Source organism: Xyrauchen texanus, chromosome 41 (assembly GCF_025860055.1).
Source record: "Xyrauchen texanus isolate HMW12.3.18 chromosome 41, RBS_HiC_50CHRs, whole genome shotgun sequence".
Lineage (NCBI taxonomy): Eukaryota > Metazoa > Chordata > Actinopteri > Cypriniformes > Catostomidae > Xyrauchen > Xyrauchen texanus.
In genome coordinates, this window is record NC_068316.1 from 20,014,308 (window position 1) to 20,030,772 (window position 16,465).

The 16,465-nt window shown below is 46.5% G+C and overlaps 1 protein-coding gene across 1 annotated transcript in view; it reads left to right on the top strand.

Moving 5' to 3' along the window:
* LOC127633990 (potassium voltage-gated channel subfamily B member 2-like) overlaps nt 1-10,081 on the top strand; it is a 166,814-nt gene extending 156,733 nt beyond the window's left edge. Inside the window, exon 3 of the mRNA XM_052113367.1 lies at nt 8,144-10,081. Within this exon, the coding sequence (XP_051969327.1) occupies nt 8,144-10,081 (1,938 nt within the window). The remainder of the gene's footprint in view (nt 1-8,143) is intronic.
* Nucleotides 10,082-16,465: the final 6,384 nt, after the last annotated feature.

Here is a 16,465-nt window from a genome sequence, read left to right on the forward strand (position 1 = left end):
CAAGTTGAAAGAATCACTGTCTGCAGATAGGGAGCAATGAAAGAATGGGTGTTGTCTTCGACCTGCTCTGTTTGAAAAAGCTCTGCCTGCATTTGGTCAATAGTGGCAGGAAAGTCTTTTCATGCAAGATCCACCCATGTATTCATTTACTGATGTCCATTTACAAGCAGATAGCTCTATAATTTCATTCATGCTCATGTTTGATATTCATACCTTATGCTTGCTCATTCATTGAGATCTCCTTCAATACCTGTAATCAAATAAAATGGTATGCTATTTTTGCACCACTTTTTATTTATGCCCTGATTTTTATGGTTTCCACCCATCAGTGCACAATCAGACAATGCCTGGAATTAGGCTTATTATACTGTTACAAAATTTGTGGTGCACCAATCAGGTAATTTAAGGCCGATCCAGATCACCACTTTTTTTAAACACTGTGAGGTAACACGGCCGTTACCTATCTGATCATTTATATTTCATTTAAAAGTTCCAAATGTTTACATTTTGCAAGCTATATGTTATATATTAATGCCCCACACTGTAAAATTACAATATTTTACATTAATTGTGAAATGCAAATTAAATTTAGTTGAATTGAAAACATTTATAAATAGTTCTGTTGTCACTATTATAGATCATTGAGACATACCATATTCGCAACCAGTAAACACCATGAGAGCATCACACACAACAGAGACACATTCATAAATAAGAGATATGTATAAAAAAATAAGAGAGATATATCTATTACAAGCTTCAAAACTGCTTCAGTGAGAAATCATTAGTAGCTATGATTTTTCTACCACCTTGAAATCTTATTGTAATGCAAATTTTTAAGCAACTCTGTGATGAAGCGGTGCTGTTTTTGAAGGGTAATCTGTTACTGCTGTTATAAGTGGTATTATGGCAAAAATATCTATCTGATTTGAATCAGGGTTCTTACAAAATAGCACTGGGGTGAGTGACTAATAAGAGATTTAATGTTTGATTTAATCCGAAAGTGAGTTTTGGAGGGAGTGTAACTGAGAGCGCAACTAAAACTTTTGCTCCACACTCCATTTTTCGCAACTCAAATTACACTAAGTATACTCACAAGATTTGTGTTTGCATGTATATTTGTTGTTTAATTCATTTTTACATCTGTTTTTCTTCGGTTCCCTGTCTAACTGTACAGCAAGTCTACCGTAATGACTCTTGAAAATGGACAACTTAATGTTCAAACACATGTAATTCATGCACATTTTAAAACAAACGTATCGGTTACCTAACGTAACCTCGGTTCTCTCTAGATGAGGGAACGAGTATTGCGTAAGCTAGCTTACGCTACGGGAAAGATTCATCTTTTCTGAGATATTGAAGCCAAAAAATTATCCTTAATTTTTGAATCCATTGTCAACGCAGTGCGGCAGCTGCAGACCTTGAGCAGGCTAGCTAGCAAGCTCATAGGTTGCTCTGTGGCAACTGCTGCAGCCTATAGACGAGCTTGGGCGAACTCGCATCCAGTGAGAGGCGTCCGCGCGCTCACTGCATCAAAGCCCGCCAAAATGGGCGTGACTAGAGTGCATATAAGCGTAGTTCGTAGGCTGGAACCCTGGTTTTCATTGACTGAAGCGAAAAGTCGCTCGTGGCGCGAGCACGGCCGGCTACGCAATACTCGTTCCCTCATCTAGAGAGAACCGAGGTTACGTTAGGTAACCGATACGTTCTCTTCACGAGAGGTTCTCTCGTATTACGTAAGCTAGCTTACGCTACGGGAACCCATTGTCAACGCCGTGCGCGCCAAGCATCCACTGTATGAGCCCCAGGGAATTAAGGGGAACCCGGGAGCCCTTATGAGTGGGGAAATAATATTTGGCCGGCAAGAATGCGGGTCATTGATTGTGTAATACATAAGCACATAGTGGGAAGGGAACGACAGAGCGGCGGTGCCGGTCTGTGTGGAATGTGTCCCATCAGTGCAGCTCACCAGGGAGCTGTAGCATATTAAACCGCTAGTAGTTTAGCCTGCAGAGCGGGCACTTCCATATTGTAAAATCTGACAAAGGTGGAGGGGAAGTCCATCCCGCTGCCACACATATGTCGTGAATGGAAATCCCGCTGGACCATGCCCACGAGGATGCCATGCCTCTAGTGGAGTGAGCCCTAATGCCCAACGGGCATGGCAGGTCTTTTGACGCCGTATGCAGCAGCAATAGCGTCCACTATCCATCTAGATAGTGTCTGTTTCGAGGCGGCGAGACCTTTGGTGCGCCCTCGAACGAAACGAAAAGCTGCTCGGAGCGTCTGAAAGCAGCGGAGCCGAAGTATACAATCTCAGTGCTCTGACCGGGCAAAGGAGATTGGCGTCGCGTCGCTATCCGGTGCTGGCAGCGCCGATAGGAAATGACCTGTGCTCTGAAAGGAGTACCGATCACCTTGGGAACATAGCCGTGTCTAGGCTTTAAAATGACCTTGGAGTCACTTGGTCCAAACTCAAGACACGCAGCGCTGACAGACAGCGCGTGAAGGTCTCCCACACGTTTGACTGATGACAGGGCAGTCAGAAAAACGGTTTCGAGTGAAAGGTATTTCAAATCCACAGATTGAAGTGGTTCGAAAGGGGGCTTTCATAGTTTCGAGAACTATAGAAAGATCCCAGATAGGAACCGATGGGGGCGCGGGGGTTCATCCTTCTAGCTCCCCTGAGGAAGCGGATGACCAGCTCGTTTTTACCCCATGACTGGCCGTGCAGGGGTTCAGCGAACGCCGCAACGGCCGCCACATACACTTTGAGCGTGGATGGGGATCTGCCCTTATCCAGCAGCTCTTGTAGAAATACGAGCAGCGACGACACCCCACATGTCCGCGGGTCCAGGTCTCTGTCGGTGCACCATTTTGAGAACACAGACCATTTTGACGCATAGAGTCTTCTCGTGGAAGGGGCTCTAGCGTGTATGATGGTGTTTATTACTCCTTCTGGCAGAGCGACGGGTAGTCGTTGATCACCCACGCATGCAGCCCAGCGCTCTGGGTGGGGATGCCAGATTGTGCCGCAAGCTTGAGAGAGGAGATCTGCTCTCACTGGGATGGGCCACGGCGCTGTCAGTGACAGCTGCGTAAGCTCCGGGAACCATGTCTGATTCTCCCAACGCGGGGCTATGAGGAGCACCGAGTGACGCGTTTCCCTGATCCTCTGGATTACCTGTGGCAATAGCGAGACGGGAGGGAAGGCGTAAAGCGGGCGTCTGGGCCAGTCCTGGGCCAGCTGCGTCCTCGCTCGAGAAAAATATTGGGCAGTGAGAGTTCTCTTTGGACGCAAAGAGGTCTATCTCTGCTCTGCCGAATAGGTGCCATAATGTCTGGACTGTTTGAGCGTGCAGGGACCATTCCCCTGGGGGAATATTGTCTCTGGACAGTCTGTCCGGGCCGTCGTTCAGGTGGCCTGGCACGTGCGTCGCCCTCAGCGAGCGCAGGTGGTACTGGGACCAACTCAGTATGCGTTTTGTCAGATGGAAGAGGTTCCTGGATCTGACACCGCCCTGACGGTTTAGGTAGGATACCACAGATCTGTTGTCCGAACGGACCAGGACGTGGTGACCCTGAATGACTGGGAGAAAGCGCACGAGCGCGTACTCGACCGCTATCATTTCCAGACAATTTATGTGAAGGAGCTTTTCCTGAACTGACCATAGGCCGAAAACCGGAGAGCCCTCGCAGACCGCGCCCCAACCCGTGTTGGACGCGTCTGTCGAGATGACTTTTCGGCGAGATACAGCTCCCATTGTCACTCCCCGCTGATACCATTCAGCCACTGTCCAGGGCTGCAGAGCTGATATGCAGGTCTGAGTCACCTTGATGGGCTGGCGGCCTGTGGCCCAAGCCCGGCGAGACGCGCGGGTGTTTAGCCAATGCTGAAGTGGGCGCATGTGCAGTAAACCCAGCTGAAGTACTGCTGCGGCTGAGGCCATGTAACCTAGCACTCTCTGGAATTTCTTCAGAGGCGTGAGGCTGTTCATCTGAAAAGATGCGGCTAGTCGCTGAACACGGCGTGCGCGCTGTGTAGATAAGCGAGCCGTCATTGCCACGGAGTCTAGTTCTATTCCCAGGAAGGAAATGGTCTGACTGGGCTGTAGTGAGCTCTTGGTCCAATTGACTGCAAGACCCAAACTGTTCAGATGGCTGAGGAGAACTGCTCTGTGAGACAGAAGCTCCATATGTGACTGAGCCATAATCAGCCAGTCGTCCAAATAGTTCAGAATTCGCAAACCCTGACTCCGCAGGGGTGCGAGCGCCGCATCCATGCACTTCGTGAAAGTACGGGTGCTAAGGACAGGCCGAACGGAAGGACGGTGTATTGATAAACCTGGCCGTCGAGGCGAATCTCAAGAATGGCCTGTGACGGGGATTTATCTGAATCTGAAAGTATGCATCTTTCAGATCGAGAGAAATAAACCAGTCCCCTGGCGCACATGCGCGAGGAGTTTCCTGATTGTAAGCATTTTGAACGGTCTTTTGCAAGCACCTTGTTCAAAACCCTGAGATCTAATATGGGTCTGAGGCCGCTGTCTTTCTTGGGAACAAGAAAATAACGGCTGTAAAGCCCCGACTCGCTCAGAGAGGGTGGCACTTTTTCTATGGCCCTTTTGCACAGAAGGCTTGCTATTTCTGAACGAAGCATGCACGCTGCTTCCGTGTTCACAGTGGTTTCGAGCGCGCTCTGAAGCGAGGGGCGGCGATCGAACTGTAGCAAATAGCCCTGTTGTATTGTGCTTAACACCCACTTGGATATCCCTGGAATAGCTTCCCACGCTTTGAAGCGTAACGCTAGAGGGTGAATGGCCAATTCGCTCTGATTGCCGCACACAGAGCGCTGAACAAAATGTGTGAGCGCGTTTAGTGTGTTCATGCATGATTGCTCGCAGACAGCATGAACAGGCTGTTTTGTGAGTGACTTCCCGATTGGAATGAATGGGGAAAGAGTCACATCTGTTACGTGATGCGCAAGCATAGTCATGGGCACGGGACTTACACACAGAGGAATGGTTGCTGGCCGTGTAACAGAGCGGGCAGAGAATGGGCGCGCGCATGCATTTGTGGGCGCATTTATTGACTCTAGCGCTCGAGCGGTTTGTAATCGCTTTATGTGAGCGTGCTCTGGTGGGGACACGAGACATGCAGTGCTTGTGTGCAGAAGTGAACACTGGATTGTGGGCACAGTTTCTACACATAGGGCTGGTCGTGTGACAGAGCGGGCAGAGAATGGGCGCGCGCACGCATTTGTGGGCGCCTTCATTGACTCTGACGCTCGAGCGGTTCGTAACCGCTTTATGAGAGCGTGCTCTGATAGGGGCACGGGATGTGTTATGCTTGTGTGTAGGGGCGAACACTGGGTTGTGGGCACTTTTTCTACACATAAGACATGTTTGCTCTTTACAAGATTTATTTGGGTCGCCGTGAAAACGGCGTTTGAGTGCAGGCAAGCGGGCAGTGTCACCGGCTTGTTGGCTGCTAAATTCACCACTGTAGTAACCTGAGAGAAGGGGACTGACAGGGGCAAAGCTTTGACGGTGGTCCGCCGCGGCAGGACTGAGCCGTCGTTTGTTCAACAAAGTTAGGAAGACTTCGGTTGCTCTGGTTTCAGCGTTACCTTAAATCGAGGCCCGCGGGGCGGCGGTCTCGCGGCGGCTGTCTGAGCGCGATCGAGGGCGGCCGCCCTGTCGACGCTGAGAAGTCTGAGTTTGTTGAACTGGGCGCTGTGAAGAGGCTCGTGCAGGAGGCTGATCACGTGAGCGGCCTGCAGAGGAGCTAGCGCGACGCGGCAGGAAGAGGTTCATGGCTTGGGTGGCTTTCTGGACTTCTGAGAAGCAGTCAACAATGCCACTCACCGCGGAGCCGAAGAGACCGGTCGGAGAGACGGTGCGTGGAACATGGAGCTCTGCTTCTCCCATGTCGGCTAGTGTTAGCCATAAGTGTCTCTCGGTCATAGTCAGCGAGGCCATGCACTTCCCTAGAGCTTGGGCTGCAGCTTTGGTAGCCTGAAGGGCGAGGTCTGTCGCGCTAGTAGATCAGTAACAGCCTCTGGGTGCCTGCCTTTCTCATCCCACTCCGAAGAAGGTCTGCTTGTAGGATCTGTAAAACGGCCATTGAGTGCAGAGCAGATGCGGCTTGGCCGGCGGCGGAATAGGCGCGGCCAACATAGGCAGAAGTCGCTCTGCAGGCCTTAGACGGGAGCACAGGCTTGGAACGCCATCTCGCGAGGACGGACAAAGGTGTGCTGCTACCGAGTCCTCGACCAGGGGATGGAGGAGTAGCCTCTCTCAGTGGCGCCGTCCACCGACGCGAGAGAGGTGGAGACGTGGGAACGGGTCCTGGCTGAAAAGGAGCGTTCCACGACTTTGCAAGCTCCGTATGTAATTCCGGCAGGAAGGGAGCGGCCCGGGCCGCAGGTGTAGAGCGGCGATGGCTTTGAAGAAAGCAGCCGTCGAGTCTGTTGGGTGCCTGCTCAGGGGCGGTGACCACTCGAGCCCGAGGCGGTCGACGGCCTGTGTGAGGAGGCGTGTTAACTCCCTTCGACTCGGCGCGGGTCCTGCTGGATTCCTGGGCCGAGGAGGAGGCTTGGGAGCCTGTCCACTCCTCGCTGTCCGAAGCCATGATGGAACAGCGGCCCTTATCCTCCGCCTCGTCATCCGAGATGGCAGCAGTGCGGCCGCCGGCGGCAACTGCGCGTCGCGGGGGGCGGGAGGGTGAAAGCGATGCTCGAGGAGAGGCTCCGGCGAGGCAGTCGCTTCAACCACAGTTTCCGGCAGCCTTTGTGAGCGGCGCTTCTTCCTGCGCGGCTGAGGGTAAGGCGGCGCGGCGGTTTCTGCTTTGACCGCTTCGAGTCGAGCCTGCAGGGTCGACATCGGTAGCTCCTCGCAGAAATCGCATCCGCCCTCAGTGAGGGCGAGCTCTGCATGCCCCAGTCCCAGGCAGAGAGCGCAGATGATGTGGCGGTCTCCTGTGCTGAGAAGGCCGCGACATGAGGCGCAAGTGGAGCGAGGCATCTTGAAAAAGACGCTCGTACTCTTTTGTGAATAGTTCGTGAGAACTAGCTTGCTGAATAAAAGGATACATCGTCGGATGGCATAGCTCGCAGGATGGCTGAAGGTGGCTGAGACGGCCGGCTTCTTCTAGCGCTGTCCACGCTTGCTAGATGCCCCTCGAACGGCGACGCGACTTCCAGGTCAGCGATGCGGAGAGCTTCGCTGAAGAGATGAAAATCAGGGTTCCAGCCTACGAACTACGCTTATATGCACTGTAGTCACGCCCATTTTGGCGGGCTTTGATGCAGTGAGCGCGCGGACGCCTCTCATTGGATGTGAGTTCGCCCAAGCTCGTCTATAGGCTGCAGCAGTTGCCACAGAGCAACCTATGAGCTCGCTAGCTAGCCCGCTCAAGGTCTGCAGCTGCCGCACTGCGTTGACAATGGATACAAAAATTAAGGATAATTTTTTGGCTTCAATATCTCAGAAAAGATGAATCTTTCCCGTAGCGTAAGCTAGCTTACGCAATACGAGAGAACCTCTCGTAAGAGAACCAGCATATTCATCTGAATTACTGCATGTCTTTACAGCATTGCTAATAAATGCCAATTGCTCACCCTTCGGTGGATGCAAAGTCATGCTTCGAGGGCTGAGCAGGTGCTCATTCATTAAGGTAGCAGTGTTTGTGTGATTTCATGCATGCTGCAGTTAAAAAAAATCAGCCCTGAATCTAGGCATGATTGGCCGATCGCTAATCACAGATTTAAGACAAAGATCGGCCGATTAAATGGTGCATCCCTACACAATATGTATTTCAATGTGTATTTCTGTTATCAAATGTTTCAGATTAAGAGAGACTGCCCACTTAGTTCTGTCTGACTGATCTCTTTTCTTAGAGATAAATCAGTAAAGTCATCACCAGTTTTTTAGTTTTACTGATGGATTTCTGAGAACAGAGATCAATCAGTAAAAAGTAAAAACTGGTCCTAGATCAGCATTTGTTCTTGGACTTTGCACATAAAGATTTGAACTTTTGAACTCAAAATATTTTGTTCAAAAGTTTTCTTTGTACATCTTGATCTATGCATGTTAAACAAACAGAGAAAAAAAAACAATGTCTCTCTTTCTTTTTTCTGCAGGTTTTGGCCATTATATCCATCCTGTTCATCATACTTTCAACAGTTGCACTGTCCCTGAACACCTTGCCTGAACTCCAAGTAATAGACGAATTTGAACAAGCCAATGACAATCCTCAACTTGCTCACGTTGAAGCTGTGTGTATCGCATGGTTTACAATGGAATATCTCCTGCGCTTCCTGTCCTCACCAAACAAGTGGAAATTCTTCAAAGGGCCACTAAATGTCATTGACTTGTTAGCTATATTACCCTACTATGTCACTATATTTCTGACCGAATCCAACAAAAGTGTGCTGCAGTTCCAAAATGTGAGGAGGGTGGTGCAGATATTCCGCATCATGAGAATATTGAGGATTCTGAAATTGGCGAGACATTCAACTGGACTGCAGTCCCTTGGATTTACCCTCAGGCGCAGTTACAATGAGCTTGGCTTACTCATATTGTTCTTGGCCATGGGTATAATGATATTCTCAAGTCTGGTATTCTTCGCAGAGAAGGATGAGGATGCAACAAAATTTACCAGCATCCCAGCTTCATTTTGGTGGGCTACAATCACCATGACAACAGTAGGCTATGGAGATATTTACCCACAGACTTTGCTTGGCAAAATAGTTGGTGGACTTTGCTGTATTGCTGGTGTGCTGGTCATTGCCTTACCCATACCTATTATTGTGAACAACTTCTCAGAGTTCTACAAGGAGCAGAAACGACAGGAGAAAGCCATCAAGAGAAGAGAGGCCTTAGAACGAGCAAAGAGGAATGGCAGTATCGTATCTATGAATCTGAAAGATGCCTTTGCACGAAGTATGGAGCTCATGGATGTTGTCGTAGACAAAATTGATGATAAACAGCCAATTGATAACCACTTATCTCCGAGCCGGTGGGGTATTACGAAGCGCTCATCCTCAGAGACCAGCCTAAGATCCTTTGACAAAAAGTTTCCTGACAGCGACCCGCATGGATCACGGGAATATGTCAGAACACCTAGTCCGCAGCACCTGAATGCTCAAAAACTGGAAGAAATGTATAACCAGATGACAAAGACGCAGTCCTTCTCTGATCTAAGCACAACTACAGCCTCAGGTCTGTCAAAACATGAGGTAGAGTTGGAGATGAAGGAAGTCCCACCTGCCACTGAACGAAAACCTAGGGATAGAACCATCACTGACGTGAGAAGCATTTCAAGTGTTGACAGCTTTGCAAGCTGCACTGCTGAATTTGGACAGGGTGAGAAGGCAACCACCCCTTCTTATACAGCAGAGCAGGTTCAGCAAAGGCAACCTAAATCACCTCCACACCTTCACCTTGGCCAGCTAACACCCTCAGACATGAGTTCGGATGTGATTACAGAAGATACTGGCCCATTTAAGGGTGGCCCTGTCGATCCAGATGGTGAGAATTTTAACGAGGTCGAGGAGACCATCAGAAGCTCCATTCGGGGAACAAATTCAGTTAAGACAAAATGCCTCAAAGTCAACTTTATAGAAACACCAGAAGATGCTCCTCCGACGCCACCCAACACCTCTTCCCCGCAGGATATCGACAACAGTCTACTGGAAGACGACTCCCCGGAGGGAGAGTGCTCTCCTCTCTGTTCAGATTCAGAGCTACTGGCTAGTATCCCAAGGAAAGGCTTAGTTCTTTCTCCAAAGATACTAGCTGGTAAATACTTTCCTGGGGAGACAGCATTGCTTCTGGGAGAGCTGGAGGATCAGGAGTATCACAAGGAAAATAATCAGAAGGAAGTGGCTTCTGCAGCCATCTCCTCACCCAAACACTCAGCACAGAACTCCACTCAGGGTGTAGTTGCTGATAATGGGGAGGAGAAGCCAGACACTAACCAAAGTGAACACAAGGTAGAGAACCACATGTTTAAACCAGAGATCCATTTGATGTCAGGGGATGGTAATCTTTCACCATCCTGTGAAACTGGTATGTGACTGTGGGCTGACATTCTGACTGAAGCTACAAACTCACTGGAGGAAAAAAGGGCACACAGTTGTGAGCTGAAAGATATTTCTGCATGGCATGAAAAGTCCATTGTAATTGTGTCATTGTCAATTGTACAAATGAATGAGACTGCAATTCTTGCAGACAAGACCTGAAGGATGCGGGTGCAAACAAGAGGCTTGTTTAGAATGTATCTACCCATGATAATAACATTGTTGGCCTACCTGTACATTGTACCTTTTCACTTGTTTGATTTTATAGACAGTCAGTGGTGAAGGGGGACAAATCTTCAAATGCATGCTTATTAACGATGCTGTTTTACGGTGCTTAGTTTGCTGAGAGCACTCCACGGTAAATACAGAGACTACAGCAATGACAATGCACATAGCCACAGAGGACATAGTGGATGTCAAATTTTTTTTTAAAGAGGTATTTATCATCAAAGACTGTGAAAAGTGAGCTGCAAAGTAGCGTCATAACATATCATGACTTTCTGTAGAAATGCAATGTGTACCTAATGCAGATGTGTGTTTTGTTAAGATTTAGGAATGGCCTATAATGTCACCAAAATATGTTTTCAGAATATTTAGGGGATTTAGTACCCCAATTAACACCATTAATTGACATCTTACATTAAATGACCAGGCATTTATATATTTGCTGATGGATTGCACCACTCTTTATCTTGATATACAAAGTTGCATATACACCTGCAGTTGGATGAGAATAGCAATCAGATTTGACAGTTGCTATAAAATGCATAGCCATATTGCAAAAGTACTAAGATAAAGTTAGATTTGAACCTTTCGGAAGAAAATGTAATGGCCTGCTTTTGAAGTTATATGCAAAAAGATGGGTACAACAGGTATGTATGTCTTAACTTATTTTTACTTGAACAACAGCGCAATACTAAAAACTAGTAGATTTCACATAGTGGTGTTAAATTAACACCAAGTAATTTGACCACGAAGCAAGTAGTTCTGGTCATTGAAACTTAAAATGTTGTTCACATACAGTTTTCCCCTTTTAAAACTCAAAACACTTAATCAGCTTGGTAAAATGTTTCTTGTCAAAAAGGACCAAAGTATTCCTCTACATAACATCACACTATATTTTCTTTTACACACAGACATCAAACCTTTTTTCATTTAGGGAGATTACGGTAATGTAAATGCTACTGTAGTTTTATTTGGTTTATTTTAGAGTTATTTGATTATTAGCCATGTTTCACTATATCTGTATCATTCATATGCTTGACCTTTTAGTAATTTCTTAGCAGAAACTCAATTGTATCCAGTATTTAATATTTACTATGAGATTTGTATTATCATTAGGACTGAAGCCCCATACATTTTTGTTTGTTTGTTTGTTTGTTTGTTTGTTTGTTTCTTTCTTTCTTTGTTTGTTTGTTTGTTTGTTTGTTTTGTTTGTTTTCTGTCACCAGAAAAATATAAATTTTATGTTGCCTTTATTCCAAGATTGCTGGAAATACATGTATATTACTTGCTTTGGCATGGCGGTTGGCTGATTGTTCAAAATTCATATTGTGTTTAAAGAATTCACACAATCTGAATGGGCTGAATCAGGATTGTAAAAAGACAAGGAGGAAGAATTTTTATAATTCAGCTGGCTCACATGGTAACATTATAGTGGGAAGTGCAATACAGCATACTGCAATCTATGCAGGCCAAGAATTATGGCACTTTATTTACAGTCTAATGGGTTTGTAAGTATACAGGCAGAGACTACAGTTGTATTTTTCAGATTATATATATTTCATATTTGAAATATCGTTGTTACCACTCAAAAAAGATCAGTTGGCATTTTACAAAAATAACATGTGACTATAGGGGTCACTAGAGTTAAATGACAAATTGGAGCATGAGGACCATTTATAAATGTCTAGAAAAATATTCATTTTAAATAAAAAAAATTTAAAAAAAACAAGCTCTATTTTATGTTTTATGAACTAACTCTGAAAGTTTTTATTTTAAACCAAAATTCTGCACGACCACAATTTCCTGCCATATGGTGGTTGAAATAATGTGTGCCTATTCATAAACACTTATTTATGAGAAGGCTACAAATAATTTGGCTTTTATCATATAGCACTGTATATAAAATAATCTACTTTTTATAGGGGGGAATAATTGGGTCTTTTAGATAAGTGTAATATTAAGTTCTCAGGTTTTGTACGACACTAATGTTCTGATGTGGTACATGTCTATGTTTTCTTTGTATAAAGAAAGCATCATATTGTTTCTTTTGTAGTTGTATTTGTTTTTCAATAATGTGTTATCTCATGCCTGTTTTGACAGACAGCAAAACGATGGCCCATCTCACGTGTTCCCATAAGACAGTCAGCTTCCCTGGTGTGCTTTACATTATATCGAGAGTGCAGTCATCAATGAAAGGGATATTTGAACCAGTTGTGTTTCAGGATAGCACTGCCTATAGGCACTTCTGATATGGTAAATTTATGGGTTTTGTTCTCAGCCTAAGAGCAAGAGTGTATTTTTTCAGCATTTGAAAGCAGTTACAAATTTATTTTGTTACTCAGTACCAAATTCACATCAACATCTGTCTAAAGGGGTCATATCATGAGCAATGCATTTTTCCTTGTTCTTTTTAGATCTTTTAAAATATTCTATGAAAAGCATGAAGTACATTTCAAAACTCACCTGTCCAAAACGTCATGGTTACTGTTGTAACTGATGGAAGGAACGAGACGTTGTGTCGTTGTAGTGACATATGGGTATGAAAGGAGCTGGAATGCCCACTCCATGCAGGTTTTGTGCTGAGGAGCTGAGACAAGGTCCGGTCATTTCAGCGGCTAGTACAGTGTTGTGGCAAGAGGGACACAATGTCTCATTCCCTCCATCAGGGAACGGAGGTTACGACAGTAACCATGACGTTCCCCTTCTGTCACTCACTCGACGTTGTGTTGATGTAGTGACACTTGGGGTCCCTATAGAAATACGCCACAACAGCTGAACTGTGTTACATGAACTGCTGATGCAGGTGCATGCAGGCTGCTGCGTGCGTAATAGCAGGTGCATCAGACTGCACGTATCCTCCCCCAATGCCCCTAAAGACATCATGTAGTTCCTCACATCCCTGAGGGGGGGGAAACGACATAACTAGCATGGGAGCAGGCCGCGCTAGCTGCAACCTTTTCTCTCTATGTTTTACTCCACAGAATATTAGATTCGGCTGGGGACATCTAACGATATCATACACATCAGGGAAGGTGTTCTTTTCCTTTCCTATTCTTTCAGGGGGAAAAGACCCCATGCAGACCACATCTTGACCAAAAGGGGAGGTCAACATGTGGCAATATGACATGAGTTGCGACATGCAACGAGAACGTACGCCACTTATATATGCTACTGTCGCTATGTTGTCAGACCAATCCAACACATGCTTGCCCTGGATCCACGGCAATAGCCTCCGCAGGGTGAGTAGTACAGCCAGCAACTCTTGGCAGTTTATGTACCAACCCAGTCACGGCCTTGACCAGGAATCGGTGGCTGTGTGCCCATTGCACACGGCACCCCAGCCCAGTTTGGAGGAATCTGTGGTGACCACAACATGACTCGACACTTGCTGTAGGGGAACTCCTGCCCATAGAAATGCAATGTTTGTCCAAGGGCTGAATAAGTGCCGGCAGTCTCTGAAGCGGTCTCATATGCATCAACCCAAGTGGCGTGACTGCTACTGTCATATGCCCCAGGAGCCTCTGAAAGTGTTTCATTGGAACTGCTGTCCTCTGCCTGAATTACTTCAGTTCAGCACCTACTGCACGTGCTCGCTTGTGAGGCGCACTATCATTGAGACCAAGTCTTACTACATGCCGAGAAAAAAGATGCTCTGAATCGCGGAAAGTTTGCTCTTTGCCCAGTTGACCCGAAGCCCTAGACGGCTGAGGTGCCTGAGCACCAAATCCCTGTGCATGCACAGCAACTCTCTGGAGTCTGCTAGAATCAGCCAGTCAAATCAAATCAAATCACTTTATTGTCACACTACCATGTACACAAGTGTAACAGTAGGTGAAAGTTTTGTGTGCAGTTCCGAGCAACATAGTAGTCATGACAGTGACGAGACATATACTAATTACAATAAACAACATATTTACACAACACAATTTGCATTTCAAATGTACACATAATTGCACAACACAAAAATAATGTACAATGTACAGTAAACAATACACACAATATAGAATACACATACAATAAAAATAAAGAGTATATAAAATATATACACTCACCTAAAGGATTATTAGGAACACCATACTAATACTGTGTTTGACCCTCTTTCACCTTCAGAACTGCCTTAATTCTACGTGGCATTGATTCAACAAGGTGCTGAAAGCATTCTTTAGAAATGTTGGCCCGTATTGATAGGATAGCATCTTGCAGTTGATGGAGATTTGTGGGATGCACATCCAGGGCACGAAACTCCCGTTCCACCACATCCCAAAGATGCTCTATTGGATTGAGATCTGGTGACTGTGGGGGCCATTTTAGTACAGTGAACTCATTGTCATGTTCAAGAAACCAATTTGAAATGATTCGAGCTTTGTGACATGGTGCATTATCCTGCTGGAAGTAGCCATTAGAGGATGGGTACATGGTGGCCATAAAGGGATGGACATGGTCAGAAACAAAATGTAGTGACATTTAAACGATGCCCAATTGGCACTAAGGGGCCTAAAGTGTGCCAAGAAAACATCCCCCACACCATTACACCACCACCACCAGCCTGCACAGTGGTAACAAGGCATGATGGATCCATGTTCTCATTCTGTTTACGCCAAATTCTGACTCTACCATCTGAATGTCTCAACAGAAATCGAGACTCATCAGACCAGGCAACATTTTTCCAGTCTTCAACTGTCCAATTTTGGTGAGCTCTTGCAAATTGTAGCCTCTTTTTCCTATTTGTAGTGGAGATGAGTGTTACCCGGTGGGGTCTTCTGCTGTTGTAGCCCATCCGCCTCAAGGTTGTGCGTGTTGTGGCTTCACAAATGCTTTGCTGCATACCTCGGCTGTAACGAGTGGTTATTTCAGGCAAAGTTGCTCTTCTATCAGCTTGAATCAGTCGGCCCATTCTCCTCTGACCTCTAGCATCAACAAGGCATTTTCGCCCACAGGACTGCCGCATACTGGATGTTTTTACCTTTTCACACCATTCTTTGTAAACCCTAGAAATGGTTGTGCGTGAAAATCCCAGTAACTGAGCAGATTGTGAAATACTCAGACCGGCCCGTCTGGCACCAACAACCATGCCACGCTCAAAACTGCTTAAATCACCTTTCTTTCCCATTCTGACATTCAGTTTGGAGTTCAGGAGATTGTCTTGACCAGGACCACACCCCTAAATGCATTGAAGCAACTGCCATGTGATTGGTTGATTAGATAATTGCATTAATGAGAAATTGAACAGGTGTTCCTAATAATCCTTTAGGTGAGTGTATATACAGTAGTTGTATTGTGGAGAATATATTTGACAGTCCAGTGTGAGATATAAGATTAATAAAGTGCAGTGTTGATTATTGATCGTGAGAGATCAAGTGTTCAGAAGTCTGATTGCTTGGGGGAAGCAGCTGTCATGTAGTCGGCTGGTGCGGGTCCTGATGCTGCGATACTGCCTGCCTGATGGTAGCAGTGAGAGCAGCCCATGACTCGGGTGGCTGGTCATTGAGGTAGTTGAGTATTCGGATGCCCACTTCCCTTAACTGGGCAAGAGCTGCCTCTGCGACTTTCGTGAAGACGCAAGGGGACAGGGACAGGCCCAAGGGGAGGACCTTGTACTGATACGCCTGGCCATCGAAAGCAAACCGTATGAAGGGTCTGTGTCGAGGTAGAACTGAAACGTGAAAGTATACGTCCTTCAGGTCTACCGCTGCAAACCAATCTTGATGCCGGACGAATGTCAAACTGTGTTTCTACATCAGCATCTTGAACCGGAGACTGTGTAAGGCCCAGTTTAGAACTCGCAGGTCCAAGATTGGCTGCAACCCACCACCTTTCTTTGACACAATGAAGTAAGGACTGTAGAACCCTTTCCACATCTCGGCTGGTGGGACAGGCCCTATCGCGCCTTTGCGAAGAAGGGTCGCGATCTCCGCACACAGGGTGGCACCGTTCTTGCCCTGCACCGAAGTGAAGTGGACGCTGCTGAATGGGGGCGAAAAACACTGCCTCAGTATGGTCGCTGCCCAGACACGTGAGGCAGCGCCCATGGCCATCGGAAGCGGAGAGATAACAATCGCATCTAGGAATCACACAAAGACGGAAAGGCATCTTTATAAATATGCATCTTTAAAAAGACGTTCAACGTCAATGTGTGTGCTCTAATAGAGAAAATAT